General features: G+C 46.6%; 1 protein-coding gene across 2 annotated transcripts in view; it reads right to left on the bottom strand.

Moving 5' to 3' along the window:
- DMRT1 (doublesex and mab-3 related transcription factor 1) overlaps window positions 1–21,876 on the bottom strand; it is a 107,718-nt gene that overhangs the window by 28,064 nt on the left and 57,778 nt on the right. The window contains exon 4 of one of the 2 annotated variants that reach the window (XM_060610129.3): window positions 13,799–13,943. In XM_060610129.3, the coding sequence (XP_060466112.2) occupies window positions 13,799–13,943 (145 nt within the window). Of the gene's footprint in view, window positions 1–13,798; window positions 13,947–21,876 lie in introns of both variants that reach the window. The other variant, XM_060610128.3, reaches the window with a different exon arrangement.

Raw genomic sequence — 21,876 nt, forward strand, 5'->3', positions numbered from 1 at the left:
TCCTATTTGTCTATAGAAGACAGAAGCTCCTGTCTATAGAAGCTCCTGTATTTGATGGTGCAGGCCAAAGATAGCCGACTGAAGAGGAGAGCTGCAAGGCTGACAGTCTGAGGTTGGGAAGAGAAACATGGAGTCAGGAGACAGTCCATTCCAAGCTGTGCCACTTATTCCCTCTATTCAGAAGTTTGCTCTGCTCTAAAATAGGGTCAATGATTTTATCTCCACTTACCCATGGATTCAAAGAAAGATACTTGATCTTCGTCCTTGGTTCCTCACATAGAGCTCCTAAAACCCTTGGAATTTCCTGAGTGATAAGGGAGATAGAAGCCTCTTTGATTTTGATTTTGATAATTTCCTGAATGATAAGGGAGATAGAAGCCTCTTTGATTTTGATAAACAATTTTGAATTGTTTAAAGTTATGCAGCGCACTACAAGGGCAGTGATGACAAATTAGAAATCCTTCTCCCAAAATCAGAAATGGGAAAAAAAGAAAGTTACCAAACTCTCGTGGGGGGGGGGGGGGGGTGCGGGCGGGGAATGCAGGAAAGAAGAGCAACAACCTGGAAGGGAAGTACTCCTGGTGACTGGAGTGTGCTCGACTGTGGAAGACTCCATCTCTGGAAAAAACCCCTGCTTTGGGGATTTGACCGTGAGACCAGGGTTTGCCGTGGGCTAATCGGCATGTCAGAGAGTTTGGAAGGCGAGTGAGTGGTCAGCAAATTCCAGACATTAGCACGGGACCAGGAACACACTGGTTCACCAGGCCTCGCCGTCCTTCTCCTATGTCCCAAGAACCTCATCAAGAGGAGGAGATGTTTAGAGACACTGAATTCTTCAACAGTGTTACAGACTCCACTGTGTTGCCCCAAATTCCTATGTGGAATCCCTAGACCCCAGTAAGACTGTATTGGAAATTGGGCCTTCAGGGAGACAGTTAACTGAGGTTAAATGGGGTCATACAGGTGAGGCCCCGGTTGGACAGGACTAGTGTTCTTCTAAGAAGAATAAGAGAAGATCAGAGCTCTTTTTCTTTCTGGCTCTCTGAGCACACAGCGAAAAAAGGCCACGTGAGAAGGACACAGTGAGGCGGCCGGCCATAACCCCAACCACACCTTGACCTGGGACTTCTAACCTCCAGAGCTGTGAGGACATAAAGTTGTTATTTAACCCACCCAGTCTGTGTGAGTTTCCTATGGCGGCCTGGCAGAAGAACATAAATGGTATTAGCAGAAAACAAGAAAATAACACAGCCTTGCTTTGTTCAACGCCCGTATACACCCGCTCCTCTCATTTCCTGTAGTAGGGTTCTACTCATTACAGGCATTCATGTGTTGAGTTGAAAGAGCTAGAGATTTACTAAAATGAGATTAAACACGTATTTCACCTTGAGAATCTTGCGGTTTAATAGTTTTGCTGGGCCCTGCAATAGTTTCTGAACTCAAAACCAACCAAGCCCTTCCACATAATGGAATATTGTTGGGCCACGACAAGGAACAAAGCTCTGTCACATGGGTACCACGTGGACAAACTTCGGACACGTAATACTAAGTGAAAAAAAGCCATGCGCTAAAGGTCACATCTTCTAGCATTCTATTTATAGGAAATATCTAGAATAGGCAAATCCACAGACAGAAAATAGAACAGTAGCTTCTTCCAGGGGCTGGGAGGGAGGCAGAAATGAGGGGCGACTGCATATGGGGAACCTTTTGGGGTGATGGAAACATTCTGGGATTAGATTGTAGTGATGGCGGCACAATTTTGTCAACACACTAAAAACCACTGAACTGTACGCTTTAAGGAGGTGAATTTTATGGTGTGTGAACTATGTATCAATAAAGCTGTTATAAGCAAACAAATCAATCAATCAAGCCCCAGGCCACCTCTTAACCGTGTTAGTAACAAAGGCAAACATGCCCGGGCAGGGCTACGTATTTGGAACCTTCGTCCATAAAGTTCGGTTGTGATCCCCGTTTCTAACTGAGGAAGCAAAACCTCCCCCTTAGGTTACAGAGAGACCTCAACCAAGTCCCGAATAAGAGCAAGACGGCTGGGCACGTGGCAACTCCCCTCCACCGCCCCGCCCCGCAAGGCTTTGATGAGGCAAAGCTGTTCTTCTGTGGACAGGAAGGGAAGGGCATGTGTTCCCGAGATCTGCTGACATGAAAGGGTCCCTGTCCCGTCCTCTCCACCATGGTTCACATCCCAGGTACGAGGCCAGGTCACTGCACTCCTAGAGTTTATTACTCGGGTACGGACCGAACCGCCCGCGTGTATCCTGGTGGCGGGCGGGGGGAGACAGAGAGAAACTGGTCCTGCTGAGAGTTTCAAGAGTTGTTGTTGTGCCTGGCAAAACTGCACACGGATACAACTGAACCAAACACACAGACCGTGTACATTTCCATTCCGATGCTGAGCGGCCAGCGGAGTAATTTTTATTCGCTGTTGTATTACTGGAACACTGAGAAACCCACAAACGGCTTTCACCAAAAGAGACCATCCCCAAGCATGGTCAGCGCTGCCTCTTGTACTATTTTTTATAGAAATATAAACGAAGCGACTCTTACAACTGCTGAAGATGCTTCCAGAAAGCATCGCTGGCCTGTGTCCACGTTTCATTTCTGCCTTTTACCCCAGCGCCCTAAATCGGTGCTTAAGACTTGAATGGAGCATGAAGATGGCTAGATTTAACAAATAAAAACACGGGACACTGAATTAAATTTAAATTTCAGACAAAATAGAGAACTTCTAGCATAATAAAGTGTTGTGGACATGACTATATTAAAATCATTTTTTGTGGTTCAATCTGAAATTTGACTTTAACTGGCCATCCTGCGTTTGATGGCAAAGCCCCCGAGGGACAGAATGCGTTGGGCGGACATGGGGGCTGTTCTCTCCCTCCCCTGGCGCCGGAGCCAACGGACGGCTTCTGGCCCCTGTCCCACCTCTAGAGGCCAGCACCGCATTCCCGCAATTGTGTCCTGTGCCGCTTGAGGAAGCTCAGAAGTGGCACCGTTAATCAATCTCCAGTAAGAAGACATTGCGACTCAGAGAGAACGGCCAGAAGAAGAGCAGAGGGCAGGGGCGGGAGGGGGGCTTACCACTGCGTTTAAAGGAGGGGGGAGGACCCCCACCCTAGGCTGGGTGTACACCGGGAGCCCCAGATTCACTGTAGCGACGCCGGGAGCCCCGGATTCACTGTGGCGCCAGATATGAAAAGACCGCAAGACGGTTCTCCTGATGGGTTCCCTGCTACACTGAAGACAGAATTTAAAAATATATGTGTTAAGAAGATGATCCTGGGGCTGCAGGGCCTGAATATTATTTTTTTATGGAGCTCATTTTTAATATCAGCACTTTTAGGGTGAATGTAAATAAACCCGATCATGCAATAAATTCAGTGTGCTCTTTTATTTTGCAGATTTAAGCTAAAACACCATAAATCTTTTCTTGGAGGCAGCATCTTTCAAGATAACAGAGGCAGCACTAGGATTTTGATACCCACTAGAAAAACCATAAATAAGCAACTGCCTTCACAGAGACCTCCCCAAGTGCATGTGCTCAGCTGACAGGTGCAGCGCTCCACGGCAGGCGGAGCGGTCCTGTGGGGTTTCTTCGCTTTGCCCCTCATCACAGGGATCATTCCCGCATACTGCAATAATCCCGGGAGAAAGGGTTCCTTGGCTTTGTAAGAAAAGACGGTGAAAATGACCAGTGCAGGCAGGACAGAGGCAACCCCACTTCCGCAGTGAAGTAACCATCTACCCTAGTCCCCCGCGAAGATTCCATAAAGTTATGCCAGTCTCAGTGAACAACGGTTGGAAGGCACATAAACGCTGGCCACCATTCTTTACAGCAGAAGCCCAGTTGGAAGCTGACCTCAGTCTATATTGTATACCCGTGTATATGCGCAAGATGGGAAGTATATGCCTATATATAAATACATATAAAGCTAACTTTCAGTGTTCGGAAAACAAAAGCTATCCCCATATAACAGCCAAATTCTGACATAACTCAATTTGGACACCTCATCTGGTGTGCAGTGCACTCATTCGCAGTGTAAACCCCACCGCGCCGGGCAATGATATACTGTAATGTCACATCGCAATCTGGATTTACTATAAAGGGCCGCTGACGAGCTTCAGAGCAGTAAACATTGCAGCGAGGTGTATTTCACACTGAGCTGGTTTTTATGAAGAACACTTCACCGCCCAGGCACGGCACCTGGATGATGGATGGTGAAAGATGCTTGACAAGCTTCATCATTGTTTGTAAATCTTAACTGTTCCTGCTCACTAACTCTGGAGGCAATTTTCAAAGACAGCGGCCGACAGAAGGACAGCACAGCTCTCCTGAAGGTTATTCAAGTTGTACTTGGCCTGGGCCGTGCCTCTGAGGAGCCGAGGGGGGGAAATAAACTCCCGAGTTACTCCGCACCAGGCCGGGAAAGCATCACTGAGGCCCAGTGCATTCAGGTCAGACGGAGATGAAATCTCACGTGTGAGGACATCGGATGCTCTAGCCAGAGTGGCTCCTGTATCCCCCAAGTCTGTGCCCAGGGGGATGCTACCTCTTCAGGATTTTTAAGTAGAAATGGTCACTGAATGAGCAACAGAATCGGCAAACTCAGTGATGTGTGATGTGCCCACAGAGGGCTGGGCTCCCTGCATGATCAGGCAGGCAGGGGACCAGACATCTCACTTGAACTCCATTAACGTAAAATCAGCACAGACGACACGGGCACGCACGGTCTTCTAGTTGATTATGTTCAGTCTAGTTATGTCAGGACACGCAGGAGTTCCTAAAAGCATAGTTTCCAGAGCTCACCCTCTGTGCCCTGTTCTAGACCCATCTTTAGCCCAAAGGAAAACCCCTGCAAAGGGGGCCCTGTATACTGAACTTAGAGTTTTAAGAGAATAAATAGATTAAAGATGTAAAAAGCAGCCTCATAATAAGCTACGGACAGACTAGGGAGAATGTAAAATACTGCCTTTCTCAAAAAGTATCTGGGGAAAACAGACAAGCCTTCAATTCACCCTAATTTCTTTTTAATGTTTATTTATTTTTGAGACAGAAAGTGAGAGACAGAGAGAGAATGAGCAGAGAAGGAGGAGAGAGAAAGGTAGACACAGAATCTGAAGCAGGATCCAGGCTCCGAGCTGTCAGCACAGAGCCCGACGTGGAACTCGAGCCCACAAGCCATGAGATCACTATCTGAGCTGAAGTCGGATGCTTAACCGACTGAGCCACCCAGGCGACCCTTATTCACCCTAATTTTAAAATAACACAGAATAGCCACAGAAAATAAAAATTACTATAGAAAAGTAGTTGATTGTGTTTCTATTTACATTTATAATTTCAAATCTGATAACTAGTTGTTTAATTTTATTATGTCTGCCTTCATCAAATATCAACAGTCTGTCCTGTTAAATACAAAGAAAATACATATATAACCACAAAATTAAAAGTTGGCTTTACTGTGCTAAGTCAAAGAGACATTCTATAGTTTACAGTTAGCTTTGGGGAGAGCAATGTAAATATTATACCTGATACGCTGGTGGGTTTTGTAAGTCTACTTTACAGCGTTGTTGTTGTTTTTGTTTTTGTTTTCTGTGATAACCACATGCTATAGAAAGACATCCCTAGAAGGGTTATTCCTGCATGATGCATATGATGAAAGAGTAGGTTCCAGAGTTTTATTGTTACAGAAAAAGTATTACTATTGTATACGTATCTTTGATCTCAGCAGATAGAACATTTCCAACCCCCAATGACAGCCACCATTTCCATGAAAGTTTTTCACACATGAGAATGCCAGACTGTTGCTCAGTGAGGCCTTAGACAAGCTAAGTCAGTCATCACTGTTCCTCAGTTTCTCTATCTGCCACTTGGAAATGAGGACCTCTTCTCCTCTCACTGTCTCTGTGCCTCATTGTCCTCATCCATACTATGGGGGTAATAATACTACTGTAAGAATTGGGGGCGCCTGAATGGCTTAATCAGTTAAGCGTCTGACTCTTGATTTCAGCTCTGGTCGTGATCTCATGGTATGTGAGTTCAAGCCCTGCATCGGCCTCCGTGCTGATAGTGCAGAGCCTGCTTGGGATTCTCTCTCTCTCTCTGCCCTTCCCCAGCTCATGTGTACATGTTCTTTCTCTCTCACAAAACAAATAATGAAATAAACTTTAAAAAAATTAAATGAGGGGCACCTGGGTGGCTCGGTCAGTTAAGTGTTCAACTCTTGATTTCAGTTCAGGTCAGGAGATTGAGCCCATGTCGGGCTCTACACTGAGCATAGAGCCTGCTTAAGATTTTCTCTCTCTACCTGCCTCTACCCTGTTTGCATGTGCTCTCTCTCTCTCTCTCAGGGAAAAAAAAAGAATTAAATGAGTTATCCCCACCGAGCGCACAGAACTTTGTCTTACAGACGTTGGAAGAGCTATCTAACTGTGAGGGAAGGGTGGGAAGAGAAACCATAAGATGTCCTAGCAGAAGGAACGCCCGGAGGAGTGCTTCAGAGACCTGAGTTCCTATGCTGGCTCCTGTTCCTCAACGCTGAAGACAAGGCCAGAGATGTCACAGTGCCCCACCCCCACCTGGCCTCTCCTAAGTATGGTTAGTGAGGAAGCCCCTCTTGACCTCACTTGCAGGGCTGTGTTATTCATGAAAATAACAATACATGCAATATATGCAAAGAAATAAGTCTTTTAAGTTTGAGTTTTCCAAAGGGAATATGGGGAATAGTCTACGTGACATGAATCCAGGATACGTTGTAGCCTGGAGGTTGTACCCTACATTTGCCCATGTCTGCTTTATTTCACTGACTGGTTCACCAGAACACCTGACTCCAGGCTGGTGAGGCACCAGCAGGAAGGATCCAGAGGTCGGTTTCTTATTCATCCAAGAACGTACGCACGACCCCAGGAGCCCTTTGAGAACAGGGCATGATGTGAGGCCCCCTGGCAAAGCGCAAACCTGAATGAGCACGATAGCTGTGCTCCCTGCGTGAGGCCACACTCTGATAACTCTTGCAGAAAGGGCTACAGCGAGTGAACTTCTTATGTGAGTCTGACCTTCCTCAGGTAGGTCCTTGGGAAGTGCCTGTTCTTTCTAGACTGGTGCTGGCCTGGTCAGGGGGCAGTGTTTTACACAGAAGACATGCTGGAGGCCCCTCAGTTCTCAATCTTTCCCACAGTTTGCCTTGTAGGGGGCTCTTTTCAAGTTGGAAGAAAAAGAGGTTTGAAGAAACAATGGAAATCAGTGTGCCCGCATCAAACGGCACTTCAGTTCGCTTTCAGGGATATTCTTTAGCTACAAAGAAACCTGCTGGTGTCCTTCCATACCCCTCTTCCTTGGTTGTTCCCTCTGCTTTTCTTAGCAAACACATCACTTGTGATACATTAAAAATAAGCCTCCAAAGCTGCTAGTTCTAAATGTTTATTATATGCTTATTAAATTATTATGCTTCATCTTCCTTACTCAGAATACCACAACGACTAACTAATTTCAAGTATCACGATACACCTGTGGTTAGTTTCAAACAGGGCCCCCGTAGGGCTAAACAACAGGCCCTCCTTAGATTGTAATGACTTTTATTTGCACAGTCCACTGCCAGTCACCTGCAGGAATAGAAGATATTTAAGACATGGTGACAGGTCTTCATATGGGAATAAGGGAGTTGACAACTTCCTCCATGCCTTTTTAACATAACTGTTTATGTGGCCCATATAGAATAGGTAAAGCTGTTATTACATTTTTCAACTTTCCAGATGAGGGAAGTAAGGCTGGAAGAGATTAAATGAGCATGGCACAATCAGGCCCAGAGCTAGGGATCTGAGCCAGATCTCCTCTCCTGGGGTGGGATCCATTGCCTTGCACACACTGGCCTCTACGGTCATTGCCAACGAATGCCCCACATACTTTTCTGTGCAAAGCTGGAGCTGAAAATAAAATGGTTACATAAAGACAGGTTTACTAGTCAAGTGCTTTTCTTTAAAATTTAGCAAATGGTAAGTCATTTCCTAAAGAGATAAGTTTAAACTTAACATTTTATAAATGTTGCATAAAACATACTCAGCTTTCCTTAAAGCAGAGAAAGAAAAGGGTCAATGTTTTTCTCCCCTGCAGGCTTGCCATACACTTCACAGCAGAATATACACAAGAAAAGCAGCCCTCGGATGCCTTGGCCTCCCCTCCTTCCTGTCTGAGCAGGACTCTAAAACATTTCCAGAACATCTTTCTCCCTGACAAGAAGAACTGCCTGAAATGTCAACACACCCCTTGCAGAAAGGAATGGTGGAAGTTTGTACAGTATTTCGCCATCTCTTGCTGCATTTTGTGATTTACAGAGCTTGTTTCCATAGGCGACATGATTTCATCCTCATAACACCTGTGTGGGTTTGACACATCCCACCCCCTCGCCTTCTGTTAAGGGGTGAGGGAAGCAGGAGTCCAGGAGGAGAGTCTGGTACTCCCAAGGCTACACAGCTGGTTAGTGGTGGCTCCACTGAGATGCGAAGCACAGAATGTTTCCAGCACCCCACCCAGGGGCCGTGGCAGAAGCTCACATCCCCTCACGAAAGGGCGGTGGTGACATCCCAGATCGTGAGCAGGAGGAGACCTGAGGGTGCTTCCAACAGGCAGCGCCGCGTCAGTGTTCTCACCTGAGAAATGAGATGGACGGTCTTTTGCTAAAATCCAACATGCGGCAGGAAGCAAAACCACTCCACAGGGTGAAAGCTTAACCACTTTGCGTGTGGTCGTGACAACAGTGGGGGAGGGAGCCGATGCCATCAGTGAAATCAGGCACCTCTAGAGTCACTCAGCTACAACACTGCTAATGCCGAATGGATTAAAAGAGTCATGTCTGGGAACGCCTAGGCTCCTGCAAGCTTCCCAGACATCACAGAAGGAGAACAGGGCCTTCAACTCAGAGAGGCCCTTCCACTGTCCTTGGCCATCTGACCTTTGGGGGAAAACGTAAATGCTTTGTATCTTGCTTCACGGAGCTGCTGACATCCTATGGGTGCAAAATGAATAATACAAGAAGAGCTCATAATATGTAAGAAGCATCTCAAATGAGTGTTTCCTTCTCCCGGAAAGAGCAGAGGTTGAATGTAAAGGAAGGGTGTTTGCACAGGGGGCCTGCCACTTGGGTCTGCACCGGAAGGCGCCAAAGAACCAGAAGAAACCGAAACGTACCAGCTCTAACTAACTTTACACTGAGACTGCAAAATAAACAGACAAAAAAATCAAAGTGTGTTCATCTTCCTCATTGTGAACTGAAACCGTTTCGCAGGGGTTGGCCAGTCAAGTATACTCCAAGAACCTATACACAAGAATCCAACACGTAGAGAAAGATGCCTGCTTACGGACATGAAATGTCGCCCGCCCATAAGCACGGGTGTATCTGTTAACGCAGAGACACGGCTGTGGAGGGCACCTCTTTACTGGGAGCCAGGAAGCGTTAGTTTCAGGGCGGTCCTGCCACCATTTCGGGAACCACCTGCATCTGTTACTATGAACATTTTACAATCCACCACGGTCTGATGCTTTAATAAGATACAACAAAAATGAATTACTAAGATCCTAATAAAAAGATGGAAAGTAACAAGAGCTGGCTGGAGAAACCGGAACCCTCATACACTGGTGGGAACGTGCAATGGCGTGGCAGAGGAGTTTGACAGGTCCTCAAAAAGTTAAACACAGACTTATACGATCTAGCAATTCCGCTGCTGAGGATGTACTCAGAAGAGCTGAAAACGGGTCTTCAAATAAAGAACATGAAGATTCCCGGCGGTGCTCTTCACAATAGCCAGTAAAAGGTACTAACAACCCAAATGTCCATTGACTGATGAACAGAAGACGATGTGGCTTAGTCACACAATGGACTCTCAGTAGGCCATAAAAAGGAGTGAAGTACTTACTACCTGTCACAACGTGGAAGAACCCTGAAAATGTTACGCTAAGCGAAAGAAGCCAGTCACAAAATACCACGTGTTGTACGATTCCCATGAACCTTCCAGAATAGGCAAGTCCATTAAGACAGAAAGCAAATTCGTGGTTGCCAGGGCGCTGGGGGTGGGGGGAGTAGGGTTGAGTAAGGGAAGACCACTTAGCGGGTATGGGATTTCCTTCTGGGGAGATAAAGATGCCTTTGAACTAAATAAAGGTCATGGCTGCTGAACACTGCAAAGGTCCTAAGCACCACTTAATTGTATACTTCAAAATGGTGAATCGTTAATTTTATGACAGGTGGATTGCGCTTCCAAAACAAACAAACAAACGAATTCCTAGAAAAAGGAAAGACAAAAAAATTCAAGCCCCAAGTTTCAAGTGAGAGTCAACAGACATAAAATCGCCGTGTCAAACTAAGTTTTTGTTTGCTTTTAGGTCCTTTGCTTACCTCTCCTTACACCAGTAACTCAGCACTCACAACCCCTTCCCCCCCCCCCACCCCCCCACCCCCAGGATCCCATCTGGTCTTGCTGACTCAACACCCTGCCACGGAACCTGCTGGCGGTGGCCCTGCCCCACACATCCCGTACCAGCAAACTTCCCTCCACGAGATCACTCCCGTCAGCTCACAAACCCGTCTCCTTTCTTCGAAAAAGACAGAAAGATCTTCCTTGAACTCCGCTCCCCTCCCGCAGCTAGCCCATGTCACTTCTGCCCTCCCAGCAGAACTCCCTGAAGACCTGTCTGTGCCCAGCCTGGGGTCCCCCAACCTTCTCTCCCACGCACTCCCGAATGCAGTCCGGCTTTGGTTCCCACCTCCAGCCCCGCTGGCCTCGGTCCCCCATCATTTCTACCTCCCAACAGCCAGTGGTCGATCCCAGCCCTCATCTGACCCACCAACTTCCGTGGCTCTGCTCAATGCACCGTTGTCTTCGCATGGCTTCCAAGATAGCATCCCCGCGAGCTCTCCCCCCACCCCACGGGCTGCTCCTGCCACGATCTCCTTCACTGGTCCTCTTCATGTGCGACGCACCTGCGGAGACTGGAGGGCCCTGGGGCTCCAACTTCCACCATTCGTTCTGCTCTATCTACACTCGCTTCCCTGGGGGCTTTCATCACACTGGCTTCAAGGAACACTGAGGCACAGAACTCGCAGGTTGTTTTTTTTTTTAAGTTTTTTTTTTTAATGTTTATTTACTTTTTGAGAGAGAGAGAGAGAGAGAGAGACAGAGTTTGAGAAGGGGAGGGCCAGACAGGGAGGGAGACACAGAATGTGAAGCAGGCTCCGGGCTCTGAGCTGTCAGCACAGAGCCCAACACGGGGCTCGAACTCACAAACCACAAGATCATGACCTGAGCTGAAGTCGGACACTTAGCCAACTGAGCCACCCAGGCACCCCTCAAAAATACACATTTAAAAAAAAAAGAAACTGAAGAAAAATTTAATTTAATGGACAAATGTATACTTTAAACATTAAACCTACTGCAAACCAGCCAACTTTTCTAATTACTTACAAGTCCCCACTTAGATCTTCCAATCATATCTTACTAACTCAACCGATCAAAGGATCTCAACTCAAACCTGACAGGAGTGAGAAACGCAACTGGCTGATGGCCAGCCTCTGCCACCTTGTCACAAGTGAACACACTGCTGCCCCTACCCCCGCCCACTGCACCCTGCCGCCAGCCTCAGCCCCACTTGGCAAAAAGGGCCTACGTTGCCCCAAGTGCTTCCTACTTGTGTCAGTGCTGATGGTAAAACTGAGGATCCATCGTTCCAAGAGATAACGCCTAGGGTGCCCTTGGTGGCCCCCAAACACAACTTCCTCTTCCCTTCCACCTGCTCTGTAAACACTGCCTGCAACGCAGAAGCCCCAAATACCAGGCGTTTGGAAGTCATGAAGCTGCACGTCTTTAAAAAATTAGCTGACATGTAGATTTTCTATGAATTCACATTCTCCTGCTCCATGGCAACTGGAAAGCAGAGGTTACTGAGTTTCACTGTGGCCCTTCCCAGCTAAGCCCCTCCTGTGGGAAGCTCCACCCTCCTGATTAATTAGTGGTGAGTGGGCGGGGCGCCAGAAGTACAAGTCTGAGGTCTCCTCTCACTTTCAAGCCCAAGTATCACCAGCGAAGTTGTAACCAGTCCTCGAGGTTATTCACACAGTCTTTCCCTCTGAGCGCTGGTCCTTCTGGTCCTGGACTGTAACCTCTCTCCTGAGCCTCTGCCTTTGCTGCCATAAATTCCAAAACCCCCTGCTCCTCCTCAGAGCTGTCCCTCTCCGCTCTAATAAATTTCCTCTTATCTTTTTATCTTCCTGCCCTGCTCTGAATTTACACCTTTCTCTCAAGAGTGTGAGTGGCTTCTGAAAATATTCCATTATTCCAGGAGCAAGAAGAAGCTCAGGCAATTTCTTCCTGGAAGCAGGTTTCGCTCCTAATTTTCTGTACGAACGAACGTTTCTTTAACTGCTTCATCGCTAAATTCTGCACTGACTCCATCAGACAAGGAGTTAGGATCCTTTAGGCTGGTATTTCTTTACAGAGCGAGCTCACTTAAAAAATAATACCTGATTCATTTATTCATTCGTTCATCCACTGGCTCAACCAATCAACAACAAATAAAAGGCATCATAGCAGGTAAAAAGGTATGTAACATGTGTTCTCTGTCCCCAAAGAGCTTAAAATCCAGACAAATACATAGAATCAGAGACAGTAAGAAAGAAGGACCATATGGGCGTACGTTCTATGGTATAAGCATTTATAATACAGAGTTGTGTTTGTACACTCCTGACAAGAAGAGTCAAAGTAAAAAAAAAAAAATCAACGTGTACTTCCATCCGTCTATTGTTCAAAGTGATCAGTTCCCTTGTACTCTACATTCAACATTAATGAAGTCCTCTATTTCATCTTGGTATGGCAAATAAAGTATAAATTGCCCACCTTTTTTAGACTTGTTTTGAACTTGGAAATCAAAGCATGGTTCTGATTCTCCTTCCCTAAACGCTTGCTTTACCAAGAGAGTCAAGTTATTTTGTAGACGGTCAAGTTATTTTGAAAACCTCTCTTTTTATGTAGTACAGGGTGGGTTCCAAGAGTCGATTTACTACCACACCACTTGCTACTGCCCTGATTTCTACTTCTGCCTTGAATGTATACGCGTCTCACTTTCCTAGGTCAAAAGATAAAGCTTAAATATAAAGATCTTAAAAATGGGGTCTGGAAACACAGCCGCCATAAGAGACCTGCCCATCTTCAACAGTGTAAATACCAGGGAGAAGGTTAAAATTGAAGTTGAGGAACTGTGTATTTCAAAGTGCTTTGGCTCATTAAAGTCATTTTTATTTTAAAGCCTTTATACCAGAGTTATTTGCATTGCTACTGCATAAACTCTGAGGCCTATGGTATTCAAAAATGTTTTATTATTCTATTTGCTCCCCCAAAAGATGAATACGCCTTCAATTCGAGAATGGAAAAGTTTTGGAAAACAGGTATTCAGTACACAGAAACACTTCGCCAAAAATGATCAGGATTTGAACCACGGTTTCCTCTGAGTTTGTATTTCATATTGATACTCCTGAAAATATATTTGTTAGCTTCTGATGGGAGGGAGGCTCTCACTGTATTCTTGGCACTCCAGGCATTCAGAAAAGAATCATGTGGTATTAATTTAGAGAAGCAAAAACATCCCACAACTAAAAGCTGTAAAGGATACTCACAGAGGAGGCACAGTGATCTTCCAAGGGCTCCTGACTGGCAAGCCCTCGGAGAGGCCTAGAGAGCCGGCCTTGGACGCTCGGCCTCCCTCCACCCCAATGCAGGCTCTGCACAACCGGGCACCTACCGCTCGCTTTGGCTTCCGAGTAAGAGGGGCCGTCCTCGAAAGTGAAGATCTGGGACACGCTCTGGCCCAGGTAGGAGGGAGGCGGGTAGTAAGAATGCATTCTGTACTGGGAGCTCATTGCGTGGCGGTTCTCCGAGTTCTTCATCTGCTTGAGAAAAAAAGAAAGGCGACGTTGAGCCCAAAGCTGCATTTTACGATTATTACAAGACCTGCCTGTAAGGGGAATAGCCCACTGATGCTGGAAGTATCCTCAACCATGAACAGAGCATGGACCCCAGCTATACTAAGGATGTGTGCATCCTCACAGAGCCTCTTCTATCTTGGGGTCCCTACTAGAGCTCCCCTAAAGCCCCACTTAGTCACATGATACTCAATTAACCAGCACTACGGAAAACATAGCAATAGAGAGGAGACAGCACGGCGTAGGAGCTGGCTCGTCGCTGTAACTCCGTCTAACTTATTTGGCCAGGAGCCTCATGTGTAAACCTGGCATCTTACCTTGCGTTAGCTCACGGTATTCAGAGAAAAAGAATATTTTAGAGGCGCCCGGGTGGCTCAGGTCATGATCTCACGGTTTAGGAGCTGGAGCCTGCTTTGGATTCTGTGTCTCCCTCTCTCTGCCCCTCCCCTGCTCATGCACTGTCTCTCTCTCTCTCTCTCTCTCTCTCTCAAAAATAAGTAAAAATATTTTTTAAGAGAATATTTTTAAAAAGACAACACACAAAGCATGTGTAAGGGTAAGCTGTTGTCATTACGATGGTGATATGCTGGATACTGTCCTCAACGTCTGTTCCCACCCTGTTCCATGCTCTTCCTGCAGCAAGAAACCCAAGTGTGGGATCTCCACTTCCCAGACCCTCCTGTCACCAGGGTTCTGGAGGTGATGCGGATTCTGCAAACCGGACATGCAGTGAGACATGGAGGGCAGAAGGCAGGCACGTGCCGTCCCCTCCAGCAGCGGTGGCAGCCAGCCTCGGCGGTCATGTGTCTGTATGGTAATCGGACTCTGTCTTTGGGACAGTGAGGCAGCTTTTAACTAAGGAGCAGCACCCCATCGCTTTCTGACCTCTCACTCAAAGACTTAAAAGGGGCCCCCCTTCTGCTTTCTCAGCACTTCCTGGCCATTTCCACAAACATGGAGACCTGTTCTGTTTCCCGCATGGCCCCTGGAACAGACACTGAGCTTTATACATGTGATCGGTATCTCCCCAGCAAGAACAGCTAGACTTCAATGATTTATACTGCATTTAAAAAATTAAACTTAGGGGCACCTGGGTGGCTCAAGTCAGTTAAGCTTTCGACTTCAGCTCAGGTCATGATCTCACGGCCTAGGAGTTCAAGCCCCGCATCAGGCGCTCTCTCTGTCAGCACAGAGCCCGCTTCAGATCCTCTGTCTCCCTTGCTCCCTGCCGCTCCCCTGCTCACACGCTATCTCAACAATAAACAAAAAAATTAAATTTAGGTGACATTAACTTTATTTAAAGTCAATTTAAGGGAACGTTCAGGAAAAATCAATATTGTCCAAGGATTAAAGAGTAATTTCAAAATCATGTCTTTCAATCAAATAAATCATACTAACATGACAGAGGCTGGCAGGGTTCCTCAAGATTATCTATGAATGTTAAATTTTGGACAGTTTTCCAATTACTACAGGCCTACGTGTACTTTGAATGTTTGACACGGAAAGGCCAGAGTTCCTAACCTTCTGTCTGCCGATTTGAGAAGCTCAAGGGACTCATTTTTGCCCCTCCCAAGTGCCCCCCCCCCCCCGCCCCCAGCACAAATGAATGCTCTGATGGGCACCTTACTTCTTGGAGAAGCCCAGAAGACTCTATTCTGGTTGGTTAATTTCTTTCAACTGAAGTTTTCTGGGAAGTTCCCTTTACTCTTTCCAGTTTGTTTCCCTGAAGCATATGAAACGGTATCTCTCATAGCTCAGTCACCCAATTTTCATCTTCTACCTTCACCTAAGTCCTTACTAAGAGGGCAAGCAAGCCATACTTGGAAATAGGCAAAGGGGAAGAACTGGCTGCCCTTAATGAGCAGCCCACATCAGGAGAGCAATTAAGGGGCCATGAAATCATTTAGGAGGGTGGTGACAATCAGCAGTCACCTAACTGCACAGCACCCAGTTATCAGTTAAACCGGTGCATCCCAGGGCTCTCTTACTGGGCATGCAAATGGCCTGAGGCTAAGTGGATCCTGATTCAGTAAATATGGGGCGGGGCCTCAGTCTGGCACAGTCCCAGGAGATGCTGATTCTGCTGGCTCAAAACTCTCGCTTTGGTGACCAGGGACTAGAGCAAATGATACATTCTCTCCTACTTCACACCTGTAAGAGGCCAGCGACCAACACGGTTTACAACCATCAACTTTCCGCTTGAGCTGAGGGAGGATGGAAACGAAGTAAAGAGGACTTTAACTTTTCGCTGTTTTTCTTTTCATACGTGAGATTCCTCAGCGTGAAAGGAATCTTTTCGGGGGTCTGCCGCCGTCTAGAATCGCTGCAGTGGTGGGAACGACCTCAAACGATCTTCAAACCCTCAAACAGCCATTTCTGCCTCTACAGACTTCCCTCAAGTCAATTACACAGTCTAAGTAACGAACACTGAATGGGAAGCCAGGGGTCGGCTTTAGAGCACAAAGCGCCATCATACACACGATGAAGCCTCCTCGCCACCCACTCCAGGCACGGAGCTGGTGACATCTCCTCCCGGTGTCACAACATCTGCAGGTCAGTTCTTCAAGAAAAATGCTTTTCAATTTTCCCAGTGTACCAAGTAAACTGACAGTACTTGAACCTGCTGGCTCTGCAAAATGCTGGTTTTTTTTTTTTCTTCTACTGGGAATTTGTATAAAGCCTCTTTTCAAAACGTTTGAAAAATGTTCACTGTGAGTCTACAGCAGGGATCAGCATGCCTTTTTTTTTTTTTTTTTTTTTTTTTTTTTGGTAAATGGCCAAACAGGAAATATTTTAGGCTTTGCAAACCGCATGGTCCCTAGACAACTGGTAAATGAATGAACGTGGCTATGTTCCAATAAAACTTTATTCATAAAAAGGCACGCCTGGGTCACAACCTTCACTCCCACTGGAGGAGAGGAAGGAGATCACCTAGCACTGATGCCTGGGCTCCACCCCTAGAGTGTCTGATTTCAGTGATCTGGGAGGTGGCCCGGCCTTGGCCTATTTCAAAGCTCCCCAGGTAATTCTAATGTAACACCAAGATTGAGAAGCAGTGTCCTAGGGGCGCCTGGGTGGCTCAGTTGAGCGTCTGACTTCCGGCTCAGGTCATGATCTCGCGGTGTGTGGGTTCGAGCCCCACATCAGGCTCTGTGCTGATAGCTCGGAGCCTGGAGCCTGCTTCAGATTCTGTGTCTCCCTCTCTCTGCTCTTCCCCTGCTCTCTCTCTCTCTCTCTCAAAAATAAATAAACATTTAAAAAAAAAAAAAAAAGAGAAGCAGTGTCCTAGATATACTGACATATTTCCTACGCCCCCAAGAAGTGTGAAACCCCAACATCTCCAGTATTAAGTAAAAAAGGCAAAAGGTTAAGTCTGATAGATAGGTCAACTGCTGCCAATTTCAAGTTGCATATTATTTGAAAAGAAATTCAAATAAACTGTAGAGTGTTTTTCTTCTTTCAAAAAGAGCTTACCGAAAGATAAACACATTTCAAACCCATGCACGTCTGTTTTCCTTTAATGCCTCTTCTGTTTTTAGAAAGCACCTGATAACAAGGATTATTTGGAAAGAGAAAAGGACTGATTTGATCTCAAACATTCGATTTTCCTAATGAATCCCAAGATCACTGAGCTATAAAAGACTGTGAGGAAAAGAGAAAGATACAAAGGGTCAGACTCCATTTGAGGTTATTAAAATGTGAATTTTCTGAAGCCATTTATCACTTCAGCCACATCCAACATGAAGAACAATCCACAAATAACCATCCATGTGATCTCTGGACATAAGGCTGTAGACTTGTATGTATAGCTGGCTCTTGAACAGGACAGCGGGTTAGGGGTGCCAACTCCCTGTGCAGTTGAAAATCCACATATAACTTCTTACTCTCCCCAAATTTAACTACTAAATAGCTTACTGTTCACTGGAAGTCCTACCCATAACATAAATAGCAAATTAATTCACATAAACTGTATTCTTAGAATGAAGAAAGCTAGGAGAAAGAAAATGCTATTAAGAAAACACAAGGAGGGGCGCCTGGGTGGCTCAGTTGGTTGGGCGTCTGACTTCGGCTCAGGTCATGATCTCGTGGTTCATGGGTTCTAGCCCTATGCTGGGCTCTGCGCTGACAGTGCGGGGCCTGCTTGGGTCTCTCTTTCTCCCCCTCCCTCACTCACGTACTCTGTCTCTCAAAATATATAAACCTAAAAATAAATTAAAATTCTAGTTCCCTTCTAACTCAAAAACAAACAAACAAACAAACAACCACCACAACCTTGGCTGCCTTCAGATTAGACAAATGGGTAAAGAAGGAAATGTTTGGGAAACCTGCTTTACTTTAAGCCGGTAATACTCAACTGGGGGCAATCTGTCCTCCAGGGGACACCTGGCAAAGTGGGGAGACACTTGAGAGTCACAGCTGGGGGGGTGGCAAGGAGAAGGGTGTGCTGTGGCATCTGGTGAGGAGAGACGGGGTGCTGCGATACACAGGCCAGCCCTGCACAACAAGAATTATCCAGCCCCACATTTCACGGAGGGCCAAGGGTGAGAAAACGCGCTTCAGACTAGCCTAGTCCCCGCCCTCCCTGCCCTTCCCTCACCTCCAGCTGAAACAGCAAAGTTCTTTTTTTTTTTAAATTTTTTTTTTTTTTTAACGTTTATTTATTTTTGGGACAGAGAGAGACAAAGCATGAACGGGGGAGGGGCAGAGAGAGAGGGAGACACAGAATCAGAAGCAGGCTCCAGGCTCTGAGCCATTAGCCCAGAGCCCGACGCGGGGCTCGAACTCACGGGCCGTGAGATCGTGACCTGAGCTGAAGTCGGACGCTCAACCGACTGAGCCACCCAGGCGCCCCTGAAACAGCAAAGTTCTACCGAGGGATAGAAGTTGTACAAGTTGCACACAAACGAAAGGAAGCGTTCAGTTCTGCTTAAAGGATATAATTTTTTCCACTTCATGCAGTGCTACCTTGTTTCTTCTCAAGGTTTTATTTTTTATTCCTTTAAACACGCAAACCAAGAAAAACCTAAAACCCCAGTATTCCGGTGAATTACGACTCCCATGATTATTAGCATGTGCTAGCTGGCCAGCAAGAGGCATGTTTTATAATCTTATTACCCACCCCAAGTCTCTGAACCAGAGTGTGACCTACAGATAGGAGCTGGGCTGGCGGGGAACGTGCATGATGCTAGTATTAACCCCGGAGGAAAACCTAAGAGCTTTGGGTTTTATTTTATTAAACCGTGGAGGACACGCAGTGCAGTAAATCTGAACCACAGGTTTCCTTTTTATATACCTTAGTCACCCCTTTTTTATAGTAACAATAAAATCCCAACAAAACGTAAAAATATTAGACCCTACTTCCTGTAAAAAAAAAATAAAATTCCTCAACAGCACGCGCCGGTTGTCCGGGAGCGCGTCAGCCAGGAAGAGTCTGGTCTTACCCGGAGCCGAACACTCCATCCAGGCAACGGCTGGAAGAGGTTCGTGAAGACCAGACTGCGGTCTAGCTGTTCACGGAGTGTGGCTCAGCGGCAAAGCAGAGCTGGCCACGAAAGCGAACAGACTTCTCGAGAACCGTACGGGATCAAATTCCTAAGCACAAGCTCCGATGTTTAAGCCAATAATGAGAGGATGCCCTTGGCAGTGACGTGTGGCTTGCGGCCTTTTAAGTTGCAAAAGCCACATGTGGGATGGACCTCTGGTTTTACGAACAGAAACGTTTTTATGAAAAAAGTCAGGGTTCTTCACACACTGTGGAACTGCAGGTCTCCTGGTGATGCTAAGAGTGAAAGCTGGGGGGTGACTTTTGCCCTCATTAAAGGATTTCTTTATTATTTTTTAAAAACTTTTTTTAATGTTAACTTATTTTTGAGAAAGAGAGAGAGAGACAGAGCGTGAGCAGGGGAGGGACAGAGAGAGAGAGAGAGAGAGAGAGAGAGAGAGAGAGAGAGAGGAAGACCCAGAATCCTAAACAGGCTCCAGGCTCTGAGCTGTCAGCACAGAGCCCGACGCGGGGCTCGAACCCACGAACTGTGAGTTCATGACCTGAGCCAAAGTCAGACGCTTAACTCATTGAGCCACCCAGGCGCCCCTCTCCAGTTTTAGTATAAGCTTCTTTTCAAACCATCCAGAAGGGATGGCTGTTTCCAGGCTCACGTGATGGCACACTGTGAGCCCTCCTCGTTCACAGACCTTACCTGCACGGGTGCTTGACCCCAAGGGCAAGTGCCCGTTCACTTCCTAAAATGCACCTCATTCATCCTCTGCCATGCCACGCATCACAGGTGGCAAGAATTATTCTTAACATACGGGCCGAAAGTGATCGCTCTTACGCACCCATTTCCGAGATTACTGAAACGTTAACATGGCAAATGCTGAGGGACTCATGACACGGCGGACTCCCTCCGGCTACAGCCCATCCTCCCCTCTTCCCTCCTGGTCCCTCCTGTCCTCTAGGGCTTTGTCTTCTCTCGCCTGCCTTCCTTAACTTCCTCCACTGAATCCACCTTGCCTTCTCTCCTGAGGGCTCATTCGGAATGCCCTTCACCCCTCCCCAGCAGGAGGAAGACAAGGGGACAGCAGGTGGAGATTGGCCTTGAGCACACTCAGGCCTCTGTAAGAGATTCCCGCCAAGCCTGGGTGGACCCCTCCGGTAAACTGAGGGGGAATGGGCGGAGTTTGAGGGTCAGCACTTAAGAGGCTGAAGAAACTAGAGCTGCTCCTCTAAAAATGGAAGGAATGTTCATTCCTCAGAGAGGAGGGAGGAGAGAAGACAGAATAGGGTGACCATGCAGTATGGCAGAGCGGACAGGTGGGTTAAGAAAGGATACACCTGAGATGCTTGAAGCTGTGAACCCCACGATTCCCACAGCTCCAGAAGGCCCGTGACACAGGCAGAAGCCAACGAAGCTTGTGTAAGTGGGCTTTCTCAAAAAGAAAGGAAGGAGCAGAGCTCAATGTCTGGATTAACACCAGAGTAGATTTCAGACACATGAGCAACAGCCATAAGATGCACCAGGGAAGCAAGTCTTCTGTGTTTGGAAACACAGAACCAAAACTGATCACAAGAAGAGAAAGCAAGCTTCTCCCGACTCCCAGGAGGTCCTGGCGAGGGCACGGAAGATTCACACCACTCTTGTAGAAACTTTAAGGGGTGGACACCTGACAGGATATTAGGATCACAAGTGCGTTTATCAGTGGTCCATTATGCTTGTCCTGATTATACAAAACAATTAAGACAGAAAAAAAAAATTAAATCTTTTAAACTTGTGTTGTTCAATTGGTTGTTTTCTTTTCATTTTATTTTAGTTTTTTCAATTGCTTGTTTTCACCATCTGCGTCTGGGTGCCGATAGAACAAAGTTTACCCCTTGGAGAGTATTTTCCAAAATGCAGCACTCTGACCATCTGTGGGCCCCCAAATAATTCAGCAGGTTGCAAGCAGCACTTTTTAAAAATAATAGTATGGAAATGAATGGAATGAAACAGAGTAGAACAGAAATCTGGCAATTCACTGTGCACAGTATGAATAAGAGGTGTTGTATGAAAAGTTTCATTTTGTGTTTACATGTCTGTGTAAACATATACTGGGTCCCAACGTAAAACATTTCTTACTGTGGGTCTCCACCTAAAATGCTTGAAAGGCATTGATTGGTATATAAACCTGGTGAAAGGAAGCAAGGACTTTCAAAACTAGGTACCCGGGGGCCCCTGGGGGGCTCAGTTGGTTAAGTGTCCGACTTTGGCTCAGGTCATTGGTCTCACAGCTTCCAAGTTTGAGCCCCACGTCCTGCTCTGTGCTGACAGCTCAGAGCCTGGAGCCTGCTTCAGGTTCTGTGTGTGTGTCTCTCTCTGCTCTTCCCCTGCTCACGCTGTGTCTCAAAAATAAATAAGCATTA

Source organism: Panthera onca, chromosome D4 (genome assembly GCF_046562875.1).
Source record: "Panthera onca isolate mPanOnc1 chromosome D4, mPanOnc1 haplotype 2, whole genome shotgun sequence".
Classification (NCBI taxonomy): Eukaryota; Metazoa; Chordata; class Mammalia; order Carnivora; family Felidae; genus Panthera; species Panthera onca.